Source organism: Barbus barbus (genome assembly GCF_936440315.1).
Source record: "Barbus barbus genome assembly, chromosome: 38".
In the NCBI taxonomy this organism is placed as follows: Eukaryota; Metazoa; Chordata; class Actinopteri; order Cypriniformes; family Cyprinidae; genus Barbus; species Barbus barbus.
In genome coordinates, this window is record NC_136716.1 from 18,724,735 (window position 1) to 18,737,713 (window position 12,979).

The 12,979-nt window shown below is 39.8% G+C and overlaps 1 protein-coding gene across 9 annotated transcripts in view; it reads right to left on the minus strand.

The window, feature by feature from the left end:
* tcf7l2 (transcription factor 7 like 2) overlaps nt 1-11,230 on the minus strand; it is an 80,054-nt gene extending 68,824 nt beyond the window's left edge. For all 9 annotated transcript variants that reach the window (XM_079398068.1, XM_079398067.1, XM_079398072.1 and 6 more), the window contains exons 1-3: nt 10,706-11,230; nt 10,507-10,573; nt 10,226-10,350 (exon numbers count right to left, since the gene is read on the minus strand). In XM_079398068.1, coding sequence (XP_079254194.1) covers nt 10,226-10,350; nt 10,507-10,573; nt 10,706-10,894 — 381 coding nt within the window. In that variant the 5' untranslated portion in view covers nt 10,895-11,230. The remainder of the gene's footprint in view (nt 1-10,225; nt 10,351-10,506; nt 10,574-10,705) is intronic.
* Between the last annotated feature and the right edge of the window lie 1,749 nt (nt 11,231-12,979).

The window sequence follows — 12,979 nt, forward strand, 5'->3', positions numbered from 1 at the left end:
TTTTTGAAAATAGCCACAGAGCTTCAGAGAACAGCAGTCACGTCCACCAAAGCGTCCCTGGTTCTCCATTCTGTAATAAGACAGAAGCAACCAAATGACTGTCAACATAAAATTTGCACATACTTAAGTAGCATCAGTAAGATCTGACCACAAAAAGCAACATGAGTGGTTCTCCTCAAGTGTGCGGTTGCACTCCTGGAGTCCGGTCCCAGAGGCGAGTGAGTTGAGTATATGAGTGTGTAAGGCCACACAGCAGCTGTGAGAACGGCACAGGGCCAGCTGCTTCCCTGCCGGCTCTGATTTCCTGACCTCACAGCCTGAGAAGCACACAGTCAGGTGACCAGATCTAAAACCTTCTTCATGTCCTCAACCACCCAAGCGCAGACTCTTGGGCAAGAGGGCACCCACACACCTTTCTGCTTTCAAAATCTTCCCTTTGCTCTCCGTGTTGATAAAAGACTTTGGTTCAATCTGCAGCCGAGCGCTGTAAACTGATGCCTTTTTCCTCATAAAGTTCCCCAGACTGTGACCACCGTGTTTGCATACCACAAATCTTGCGTAACCGTCAAGTAGTTTCTCACCACGAGACTTTACATTAATGGAGTAGAGGATATTCATCTACTCTAAATCAATAGTGTGTTTAAGCCAGGAGAGGAACTCTTGTTTACCCAAGTGAAGTAACAAAAAGAAAAGTCCCTAGATGGAGGGACTTTCTCTTTGCTGTCCTTAAGGGGAAGACAACAGTCCTCTTCAAAGGGTTGCTCAATACTGTCATGCCCTTCAGAAGGATAATGAGATGGGCGGAAATGGGCATGCAGAGGTGATGGCGAGCCGCCCGTCACAGTGGCCTCAGCTTTGCGTGCCTCAAGTAAATAGCAGTTTCTATATGGTAATTGTAACTTAATTGTAAACCGAGGAGAGTTCAGGAAGAATGTCAGTCAAACTAGGTCAGTGAGGGCCCTACTTTGGCATGACTAAGCTTCTGACCCAGTACTGCTTCCTCAACCTGTCTTCCTCACACCCTGAGCGATTTAGTTGGTTGACTAGTCATGATTGAAGACTCTGGGGGTGTGTTAGGCCACGTTCGGTGAGCCGCCTTACGGAGCGTGGCCCTCTTCCCGGCTCATTTGAACTGCAATCCTGCTCTTTTGCACTCAGTGCATCTTTTTGTCATTTGAGAGCTCATGCCCCATTTGTATTAATCACTGAAATGACAGGGGGAGGAAGAGGAGGGGGGCTGATGGGAAAAAGGAGGGGCTTCAAGGAGGGGCTTCAAGGAGGGGCTCCAACGAAACACAGCCGATAACACACACATGCTTAAACCCACACACACACACACACACTCTCCTTGACTAATGTGCCACGACACTCGTACATCACCCACAAATTGGCCAAATGAATTAACCACGGCCCCTGGTTAGCATTTCAGGCTTTAAATGGATTTTCCCTCTCCTGGCCTAGCCAATAATTGCATTTATCCATCTTGTTGAAGCGCGGTTTACACACTTGCTAACATCATGCCAATCCAGGCTACATTTTCTGCTCCAATGGCAGGAGAGGAGGAGATTTGTCATTGGATCATAACAGGTAATTCAAACAACAATTAGTTCGATGACTCCCCGTATGTCAATGTCTGGCAGGGTTTGATGGAGCAAGATGGGTCTTTTGTCGCTACAACCCCCCATATCTGCCATGCTGCTTACTGAGATGAATTGAGCTCTGCTGCTTTTTAGTACTACTCATCCACACCACTAGGCGCTAGCAAACAGAATCCCCAGTAAATGGAACCTGCGACTACTTTTCACACACATAAACAGATGCATACTCTGTAAGACTGACAAAGCTATTGTGTCGAAGGCTGCTGCAGGGCTCATCTGTGCACTCACAAGTGTTTGAACAGTAGTGCATTAGACACTCCAGGGCCAACAGGACAATTGGGCTATGTAAACACTGTGGGACTTCCTTCCTCGTAGACCTTAAGATCTGGGCTTAGACAACCCACTATACGGACTCCTGCTCAAACATTTCCCGTCTTTGCCTCCCATACCATAAGACAGCACACACAGTTAAGGAACATCATCACATATGTCATTCAACACGAAGAAATGAACCCAAGAGAAGTCAAGGCCTCCACATCATTGTTAAGTTTTAAGCTTTCATGGCTTCTCAAACACTGCATCATTTTTCCCTTCAGTGACCTGAAATCTTTCACTTCGACGCCCCATGCTATGACAAAGCAGGCAATTTATCTTTATTGATATTTTAAAAATGCAAAGCGCGACGGCCCATAAAGATACAGGCGCTGTAAAGCTGAAGATAAAGAAAAACTGCCGGTTCTAAAGGGCATCTAGACAAACGTCACGCCGTCGCTGTCGCTTGCCTATTCCATACCAGCCTCGCTTAAACTGATTGCTGGCCAAAGAAAACAGCTCCAGGTCAGGATTAAACTCTCTTTCCTTATAAATCACTCCTACTCATCACTAAATCTTTCCGTTCAGCAGATAGCTGGTGGAGAGAGATCACTATTCACTATGACTGGCAAGCAGTCATCATCTCTATTTAACTCGGAGGGCTGCTGAATTACACCTCCTCTATGTCAATGTTCAGATCTTAACACTGTGAAAGGACATTTGTTGCAATCAGAAACCATATCTGCCACCTCTGGCTAACACTGATCAGACTCACGGAGCCCTAGGGGCAGCCGGCCAAAGATACACCTCCATTCAATTACACCCCTCGCTCACAATGCAATTGACAATTCGTTCAGCGAGGGAAGTCAATTCCCTGCATTTTGGAATCGACCGTACTGAGTGTTCACACAGTCCTCTAATGAGATGTAGCCAGCGACAGTTGATCCAGGCTAATCCTTAAGGGTGAAGATATAGAAGCAAACAAACCAACATTTCCTACGGTCTGCGATAAAAACATTTTAAGTGCGCGCTGGAGGTGTAGACAATTCCCTCTAATTTGATGCGAGTCTCAATGTGAGATTTATCCTCAGACACATCAACAAGACAAAACTGGTATACGGCCATATGACAAGCACAATGCTAATCAGCTGAAATATTATCTTTACTGTTTGACAGCCATTCAGCAGGATATGGCCAGCATAATGTAAGGCTCCAGAAACGGCATCGCACACCCATTATTTAACGCAGGGGATGGTTATCTTCTGATAGTCTGGAAGATCTGACCCAAATTCCCCTCAAATACGTGGTTTTTAAAGTTCATAAAGCATGTATCTCTATTAAATGCATGCAAATATCGGCCTGTTGTACCTCTAATCTTAATATAAACCCCGATTAGCGGATTAATTTCTTTCTACCCTGGTAGAAAATCTCCTTCACCTTTTGTTCAGTTCTGAATGCAGTACCTTTGCTAGAAACAAGCATGCAATAAACTCATTAGCGAACAGACAAGCACACGTGCATCCACACACACGCACACACTCCGGGCCCTGCTCAGAGCTTATCCCTTGGCAATTAAAAGTTTAATTAGAAGATTAAAAATACATGGGCTGAGTTTTATCACCTATTACTTTCTCAATTATGTGCTTTACCCATACAAAACGCTCCCGACATATCTACAGGAATTAATGCAGATTATGGAAGTAAACAGGATTTCACCTTCTGCAATGCAACATTATAGAATCTCATTTTGCACTCAGAAGTAGAAGACAAACTTGTTGCTGCGACACTAAATTAGCTCACTTCCTTATCAAAGAGAAACATTTCACAAGATGGCATAATAAACACTGAAGCAAAACAGTGACTGGTCAGGCTTCATCTTTTTTTAGAAGCTTCAATAACATGCCTTAATGAAGATAACTTTGTCCTACTTTTGTGTTTAAAAATAGATGCTGATAGGTTTTTATTTGTTTTTCTGTTAAAGTTCTATGCAGATGTTTCACTGAAAATGTACGTCAGTGACAGACTTCCTGTGATGGTCACTCTATCAGGCTTTTTATCAGGGAAGAATATTTACCACAGTATGATTTCATTGTGTTTTCTGTACTAGAGGTCCAACTGATGCATGACAACACCGATCATTATGTTTTAAAGTCTGATAATGAATGATGTACAGTAAAAAGACTTTGTGCTGATGAGCACAAGACACACACATGCTCTTTCACTGGAAACTTTTGCACTCCTATCATTAAGCATACAAGTCAGATGGCAGCTCCAGAGAGCATGTGTGTGTACTTTGGCCTAACCCGAGCACGTTCCAATCCAAACAAAAGCCCAGTGCAACCAAATTCCGCCAGCGTCACCCAAGCCTCTATGCTGGAGAACTTCCAACCGACATTTTGATGACGAGGCGGGAATCAGGAAGCATTAATAACTTAGCCTGGTTCATAAAAAAGGTTAAAAAGGGGGGTGGGGATGCCACACACATGGCCTGTCCATCAAACATGACTATAAACTTGTCACCTCCTCCTTGTCGTTTTTCAGTCCCTGCTGTGTTTTTTTTTTCTTTCCTTCATTTTTTTTCTTATTAGATAAATGTGAGGCCTGGGGACTCTATTGTTTGGACATCTAACCAGGAACTGTCGCCACTCTCATTGCCCCCACATTAGCAGCAATTATGCGCCCTATTCAGAGTGTCTTTGTGCATCTCCCTCCTCTCCGTCTTCCATCTCCCCCACTATGCCACGGCGGGCAAATCAACCCCGCTTTTCCTAATCCCCCACTCCAATCCAGAATGCTGCACAAGGTAAACTCCTCTAAAACATTCCTTCAGAGCAAAGCAGATATACAAAAATGTTCTGATTATGAAATCTAATATTCGATATAATATTTACATATAAAATGTATATAATATTTTGACAATTCTAAATCTATCATATTTTTGCGTGAGCACAATAAAACTACTTTAGCATACATTCAGGGGAAAAAACGTGCATTTTAAATGTAGTAAATTATACAAATGCACAACTAACAAAATTTATCTTTGTATGTTTCCCTTCTTTACAAATAGTCTGCATATATACAGTGTGACAACATGCCCCACTATTGTCACAAAATGTGTTTAATGAAACGCATCTCTTTTTTTCCTGGGCAATAATTGAAATATTCAATAGCTTTTTAAAGCCAGGATTTTATGTGCCAATACAGAAAATGATTTTCAAAAAAATAAGCCTTAAAATATTTCATTATAGCCCTTGCATACTTACATATATTTATATATCACATTACAGATCAAGGAGCTTTAAATTAAATGCATTTAGAAAATATTTTGTGATCTAACGATCTGATTCTTTCTTGAAGACTTTCTGTACTTTACTGTAGATGAAACTAACTCTATGCAAAAATGAGCAAATTTCAAGCTTTGACAAAAAGGAAAACAGTTTGTATCATAACCAAAAAATGCTGGCTCTTTTAACAACAAATTATTTATTAATTTATGTGTTTATTAAGATTGAAAATTAAATAATTTGTCAAATCATCTAAATATTATGGCAGAACTTCCATAGATTTCTATTTAAATTCTTGCACTGCTTGTAATTAATCAATATTAAAGGTCTTCTTAAATAGCCCTTGACTCAAAAGGCCTCAACCTAGCGTTCTGACCCCCATCACACACCCCGTCAGGAAAATCTGCCTGTCATTTAAGAATTCACACGCAGCTATCATACAGCTGTGCACAGAGAGAGAAAGAGTCATTTCATTTCCATGTTTCAGGAGCCCCTCAACGTGTAGGCCAGCAGCAGGACTATATTTAACAGATGACAAAAGTTGCATTCCAGACGTACAGTACGATCTTTGTGTTGATCTTTGTGTATGGAAATAAATGGTGAAGAGGAGAGAGGTGAGGGGTGGGGTCAACAACACACAGCTGCTAAGCCAATGCAGCTCCATGAGACGCAGAATTTACAACAGAATTTATCGGAGTTCCCCATTTATCAGTTACAGGACAGGATTGCGTTTGCAGCTTTAAAAACAAACACGATGGAAATAAATCAAGAAAAAGTCTGAATTATAATTCACGACCATGGCAAAATCTGAAAAAATTGAATATTTCTATTTATCTGCAATACGTTTACGAAATTCTTAACAGTCCACATCCGAACAAGAAACCTTCATTAACTATTGAACTAGTGCAGAACATTGTGTATGCACAACGCTGCCTTTAAAAAACACCATTGTGACACGGGGGGAAAAAAGAGAGAAACAATCAGGGGAAAAAAAGAAAACACCAGGTTATTTTCACACGCGATCATAGAGAGCAGCCTGCCAAAATCATCAACGTAAGACAATTGAGCACTGCAAGTAGAAAAAAAAACATCTCAGTAAATATTTACAGCACAAATCTTTTCCATTCATTTACCAAGCACTAACAAAACCGTACTGTACTCTTTCACGGCCCACCCCCTCCGACCCTCCCCACCCACATCTGCGATTCATTGACTTTACAATTTACCACATGTCGAGATGGGAGAGGTCGGGACTCTATCTGAATCACGACACAAATATGCGAGTGATTTATTGTTTTAAAAACCATGGGCCGATTTAGTGCAACTCCACTCTTCCTGAGCATTACTCCTATTGGCAGACCATGAACAATTACAGTTTGGACTAATTAAGCCCTGAGAATGTGCTGTGCGCCGCTAATGTCTCACAGGCACTGCTTTCAGTTTAATGGTGCCAAACTTTGCTCCCCAACTTAACTCGCACAAATCCAAAACAGATTGCACTTTTTTATGGGTGTTTATCAAGCCCCAGCAAACAGAAACCGTTTGTGTTTTTTTCTTTTTCTTTTTGCGCACGTAGGATGGGAGGAGGAGAAAAAAAGACAAGGAGGAGAAGGAAAGAGTGGCAGAGGGAGAGAAAAAGAGTCTTGCTTCCGCCATTCTTTGTAAACAAAAGTGATTTGCAAAACAAAAGGATGGCAACCTTCTAAATAAACTGGGAGTGTATTTTGTGGAGAGCGGCACAAAACGCGAGCGCGTAGCTCGGTGAACCCCCTGCGGATAGCAATTAGGGGCCATTAACATGTAAAGCCAATTTGATAAGGTATGAGTCTATCCCTGTAAATCCGCATTAAACTATCTTCTGCACCTCACACGACAGGCTATTCAACACACATAATCCATACGATAAAGCACTGTTATTGACGTCTTAGCCTAATAAGATTCTACCATGGTTTATTAAAATATGCACATGTAGGGCATCTTTAGCAAGAAATATTAATCACAAAAAAATCAATTTTGAAATTTTTAGATCAAATAATACATTCATTTTAAAATTAAAAATATTGGGGGAAACAATATTCCAGGTCTCCACCATGCATCTCCTTCTCTTTGCTTTAAATAGTGCAGAGTGCATTTGGGTGTTGCAAGTTTGTCTTTTTATATATTATGTTCCTTTTTTAAACTACGCATAATTATACATTGAAACCTGAAACCTCTGCCAAAAGTCTGCAGGCCTAAGGAATTATGGGGCCAGGGGTGGCGTCAAATATCTTAACATTCATAAGTCAGAGTGGCAGTAAATAAACCCAGCGGATTTACGGGCATAAAGCCCCCTGCCAGAACTCTGCCGGCCAGACCTCTGCTCTACCTCGCTTTCCCCTCTCAACAGACCTGTTGAGGTGCGATTTTAGCCTACAGCCACCCAGTTAACCCAGCACCTTTCCAACCACAACACACACAATGTCCGCAGCCGTGTGTCCGCCACGCAAACTGCTCTCGATGAAAGGGGGAAGAGTGGCTATTGTCTGCAGTTTATAGTGAGGGAAAAAAAGAGGATCCAGGCATTGTCGGTAGAACGTCACGGCAAATTGCTAATTGCTACCAAATCATCGTGAAGCTTTTCCGACTGAGGTGGTTGGAAATACAAACTCCCGTTATTACAGCTCTCAGAGGTCAGACGAATTAAACTCGCTCTCTCCCTTCAGTCAAACACACACTAGGGGAAAAGCATTTCATCACTATTGCAAGAGCTGACACATGGTCTACGTAAATTAAATAATATATGTTTTTAAATTGTCACATCTCTGATATTAACCTTTAGAGAAGCATCCGCCATTACCTAAATCCTTACGGATTAAATAATGCGGCAGTAGCAAATTTATCCTGAAAACAAAATACTGGATCAATAAATCCATAAATAAATACTTACAATAAACACATAAATGCAATAAAATGGAATATATAATCTGCTTGTTTAATACAATTTAGATTAATACAATTAATAAAAATAAGTTAAGTTAATATACAATTTTGTTTTTTTTAAATGCCAAGAAATGCTAAAAACACATCATCGGCAGCTAAACCCAACAAGCCCCATGCATTCGTTAAATGGAGCGACAGCTAATCGATGCTCAGGTGAATTATTTATCCTCTATTTAAGTAATGCGTTTATGAATACAACGGCTTTCAACTTCAAAGCGGTGTGGGTCGGACGCCCAGGCAGCTCATAGGTAGCAGACCTCATGGCAAAGAAGCGGGGTGAAGGGCTACAGCACGATGTCAAAGACTGAGATCTGTGGGCCTGGTTACAGTAAGAGATCAAACATTACAACATACAACTATAAAGAAATTCACTATATCTATGGGTATAATATTTAGGCTAGAGGGTCAGAACAGACCTGGACTGACTCCCACATATAGCGGAGGATATCAAACAATGATCCTACTTCCGTGAGAGATCGCTAAATATATTCTCTGTAGCCAAAAATGAATTAGCCAGCAATTTAGACAGGGCTCCATCCCAGCAGGGAGAGGAACTATCAGGCTATGAACTCTGGTAACAGCATCTCTGGGATTTTTCACAACCTGCTATACAGAAGACACGCTACATGTCAAATTATTCCTTCTAATGCACATCTGCAGTAGCCATACTGATGCTTTCAGAATTTGCTGTCTTTTTTATTTATGTGTGAATGTTTCTAATGTGCATTTAGATCAGTAAAGAAATGATCAGCAATTGAAGAACAGATTCAGCAAAAAGGAATGTTTTGGGATGCACGCAATATCCACGACAAACACAAACAGCCAGAGATGTTTCTATAAAAATGTCTCACTGATACTAGAAACAGCAGAATGCCTTTACAATACCTGAAGTTAAATCCATAATTTCAGATCAGTACATTTCGAAGGTAGTCACTTACGAAAAGTGCTAGACAAATATGCATAACTATGCATTACTGATATAAACAACATTTGTATTTGCATTGCAATATTAAGCATATATTCTCATTACGTGTTACTCAACATTATGCATGCTCTAAATAGGAAGTCCATCATGCCATGACAAAATGTTAATGTAAACATAAAACATATTATATTTAATGTGCATTTAAAGCAAATGTTTATTTAATTTCCAAACAACTCTGACACTAATATTTTACTACACACAGTGTCAAGGCTGGAATGAGCAATATTGTGCTTTCATTCTGACAATCACAAATTAATTGACAGCCTTTCACTAATTACCATAAACATTTCCCATGATGCTCTTTGGCAATAACATTTATGTGCAATGCAATCTTTAAATAACACAAGCGGTATTATGTTAGCTCGGATAAATGACTAATATGCAATTTTATGTGGCACACTGTAAAAATGTTTTCATCGTCATGTCATAACAGCATCTTTGTTTCCATCCATTTAAACTGTCAAAATCATTTCTACTCGATTTTCTTCAGCAGTAATTAAATTCAAAGTGACAGAAAAAGCGCAGACTATAGCACCACTTTGATTTCATTAAAAAAAATATTAAGGCTGCAATTAAACTTAACATTTTAATTTTTAAGGGTTAAATGCTTTAGAATAACAGAAACGCTTTATTTTTTCACGTGCAAAAATCATAACGATAGTAATAACAATATTATTAATATAATTTATAAGTTTTAGAAATTCCGGAACACACGCTACTTTAAATTAAACGTCTAGTCTTAAGCAAACGAGTGACGATTAAAATAAATAACACTGTAAAAATGCAGGATCTAAGGCAAAGGCCAAGTATGCAAAAAAACGGAGTTAAAAGTTGCAGTGGCCGTGTGTTTATGTGGAGCACTTTATGCGTCCCACTGTAGTCGCCGCTCGCAGGCAGCGTTCGTTCACAGCGGCAGCGGATCCTCGGGCACGGCATGCATGCCTCTGTACTGCGCGGGGTGGTGAAGTGTTGCAGAAGTTCACGAGCCGACCAAAGCAATCCCTAAACATGGACGTGGTGCTTTAGCTGCGTGCATGTGGCTGCAGAAACACGTTAAAAACACTTACTGTGCGCGCGGTGGGTGAGAGCGATCCGTTCGGGAGGTACGGGCTCGTGAGGTCGGGAATCATTATAAATGGATAGCCCGGGTACGGTGGGCTCTTGAACAGCCCTCCATCTTGCCTTTTCGCAGCTAACATGGCGGGGGGGAAAAGAGGAAAACTTTTAGTTTAAGTTACATTCCCAGAAAAAAAAAAACTTTGTACGAATGTGCAGAAGCAAACGGAACCGAGGCACCGTGTTGTTGTCCTCTGCAAAAAAAGATGATATAGAGAAAACAAGCACTCACCCTCCTCTAAACTTTCTCTTGTTTTGTCTCTGAAACTTTCAGATCTAGGCGGAGGCCGTCTTTCCGCCTTGAAATGCAACGAAACACAGGGAATGCATTGAATAATCACAGCGAGGAGATCGTTAGCTAGTTAGCAGCGTGTTTAAACAAGAAAAGTGCATGTAAAGTTGTGGACAAGTCGCGGTTATTTGTCACTTACCTCGGAATCCGAAGAGCTGTTTTGATTCGTTTCCGACTCGTTTACCAGAGAAGACTTGACATCTGCTAAATCCCTTTCTGCTGAGGAGTTCTCCGAAATCTTTTCCTCCTGCTCGCCTTCGTCTTTGAAGGAAATCATTTCATCGTTCGCACCCAGATCGTCCCCTCCACCGCCGTTCAGCTGCGGCATTTTTCCCGAGGAGCGCTAATTTTGCGGGGGGCCAAAAACACCCAAAAGTTTTTAAACCCTTGATCTTGGTGTGATCCCCGAATCCCGAGTTTTAAGTTTAGGGACTCGCAGTGGCGTTTGGCTGGGTGAGTGTTCAAAACTCAAAAAGAAGAGGGCAATCTTGGCAGAAACAGAAGCCGGAGACGGAGCTGAGGCGCTCGGATTGAGGGAGTTGAAGTTGGTCGGAGTGGTTTTCAGTTCAAAGGCGGCGCTGATTGACAGATAGAGAGGGATGGAAATAGAGAGAGTCTGGATTCGGGATTATTGACAGGGAGAAACACACAAGAAAAAAAAACTAATGAGATTCAAACAGGGAGGGACTTGAAGTGACGTTTTCATAAATAGAGAGGGGCAGGAAAAAGTACTGGAGGGGGAAAAGGGCTTGAACGAGAACGAGCGAAACACAGAGAGGGAGAGGAAAAGAGCTTTTGGTGAAGAGCAGGACAGTTAAAGAGAGTCGCCCCTGTTTGCTTTTGTACAGGAATGAATGGAAAAATAGGCGGAAGACACTTGTGCGGTAGTCTGCATGTTTCTGAGCGGCGAAACGGCACACAGCTAGAATGATTTCGGCTTCCTTATTTTCTGCAGTTGTTTTAGGAGGTATAACGTTAGGTGGGCTGAAATAACCCCACGCGCTCCAAACATGGACTCAAATGACAATACACTGCTGTAAATCAATCCTATTTTTGAAAACATCACTTCAAAACGATTTTACATAAAAAGGCTTAACTTGCATTGCATTTCTTATTTATGTCCTTTTATTGGTGATTTAAAATGTGGCTGGCATTACCATAGCCTATATAATCTTATACTGAAATGTATTTTTAAAATCATTATATCAACATCTTTGTCGTCAAAAAGCGTAACTTCTCACTGCAGCTTGTCACTTTGATTTTACATATAAAATAAATGTTTTTGTGCGTTAAAATTTATATCTATATAAGGTAATATAGTTACATTCATACATATTTTCCTATAGGAAACTTACATGTAAATATAAACACGTACATGCATATATATTTTCCTATATGTAGATAAAACAACAAAACGTTTATAATTTATGTAAAATAAGTGATTAAATTATATAAATATATATATTTATACACACACACACAATGTATTTCAAAGTATATTACATTCAAATATATACACACTATGATACAATGAATAAAGGTTGTGTACTATATATATATATATATAATTTGTTGGTTCTGAGACAGGCAGGCTAGATGGGCTAATTGAGGCCAGATAACCTGTATTCATTGTGAATAAAGACAAGTTGAATTTCTTTTCTCTCAAATCTCTTCTCTACAAAAATGCTAGAACAAACTTTTTTATATTTGTTTGTGGGCATATGCTTTTGGTTTGTTCATTTTGGATTTAAATAAAGTATGCAAACATGAATATATGTACAAATCATAAAATATTCTGAAATTAAAACATAATGGGCAGCTTCCCAAAATTGTATAAGCTATGAATTTTATCCAAAAAAGACATTCCTGTGTGTTCTGATTAGTACTGTCTAATATAATCAGCCTGCTGACTCATAGTATTTTCCCCTTTTAACATTATTTGGTTACTTATTTAATATTTAAATTAGCCATTTCCTTACAGCCATTTTAACAGTCAAGGTCACACAGGTATCAGAAAGCTTCATTCATTTCCCTTTACCTGAATTTCACTGGTGGAATTATGCAGAAACAACGTCATTTGAAGAGCCTTGCAGTGTTGCCTTTATAATATAATAATAAAAAAAAAACAGTATTTGTATCACGAATATGAATATACAGCATGCCTATACAGCATTTAATATTTAAATGTAAAAATGTGTACTCCCAATAATAAGAACATTTTATTCTAATGTAAGCCATCATATATATTACAAAGACAGCAATATAAAAACTGACAAAAGAAAAGAAAAATAATATTTCATATATACACAAATAGCACAAAATTATATGATTTGCAATTAAAACAATCTCCCAAAACAGTTGCAGAAATGCAGCATGACACATCTTCACATTCTTTGAAGTTATTTATAAATAT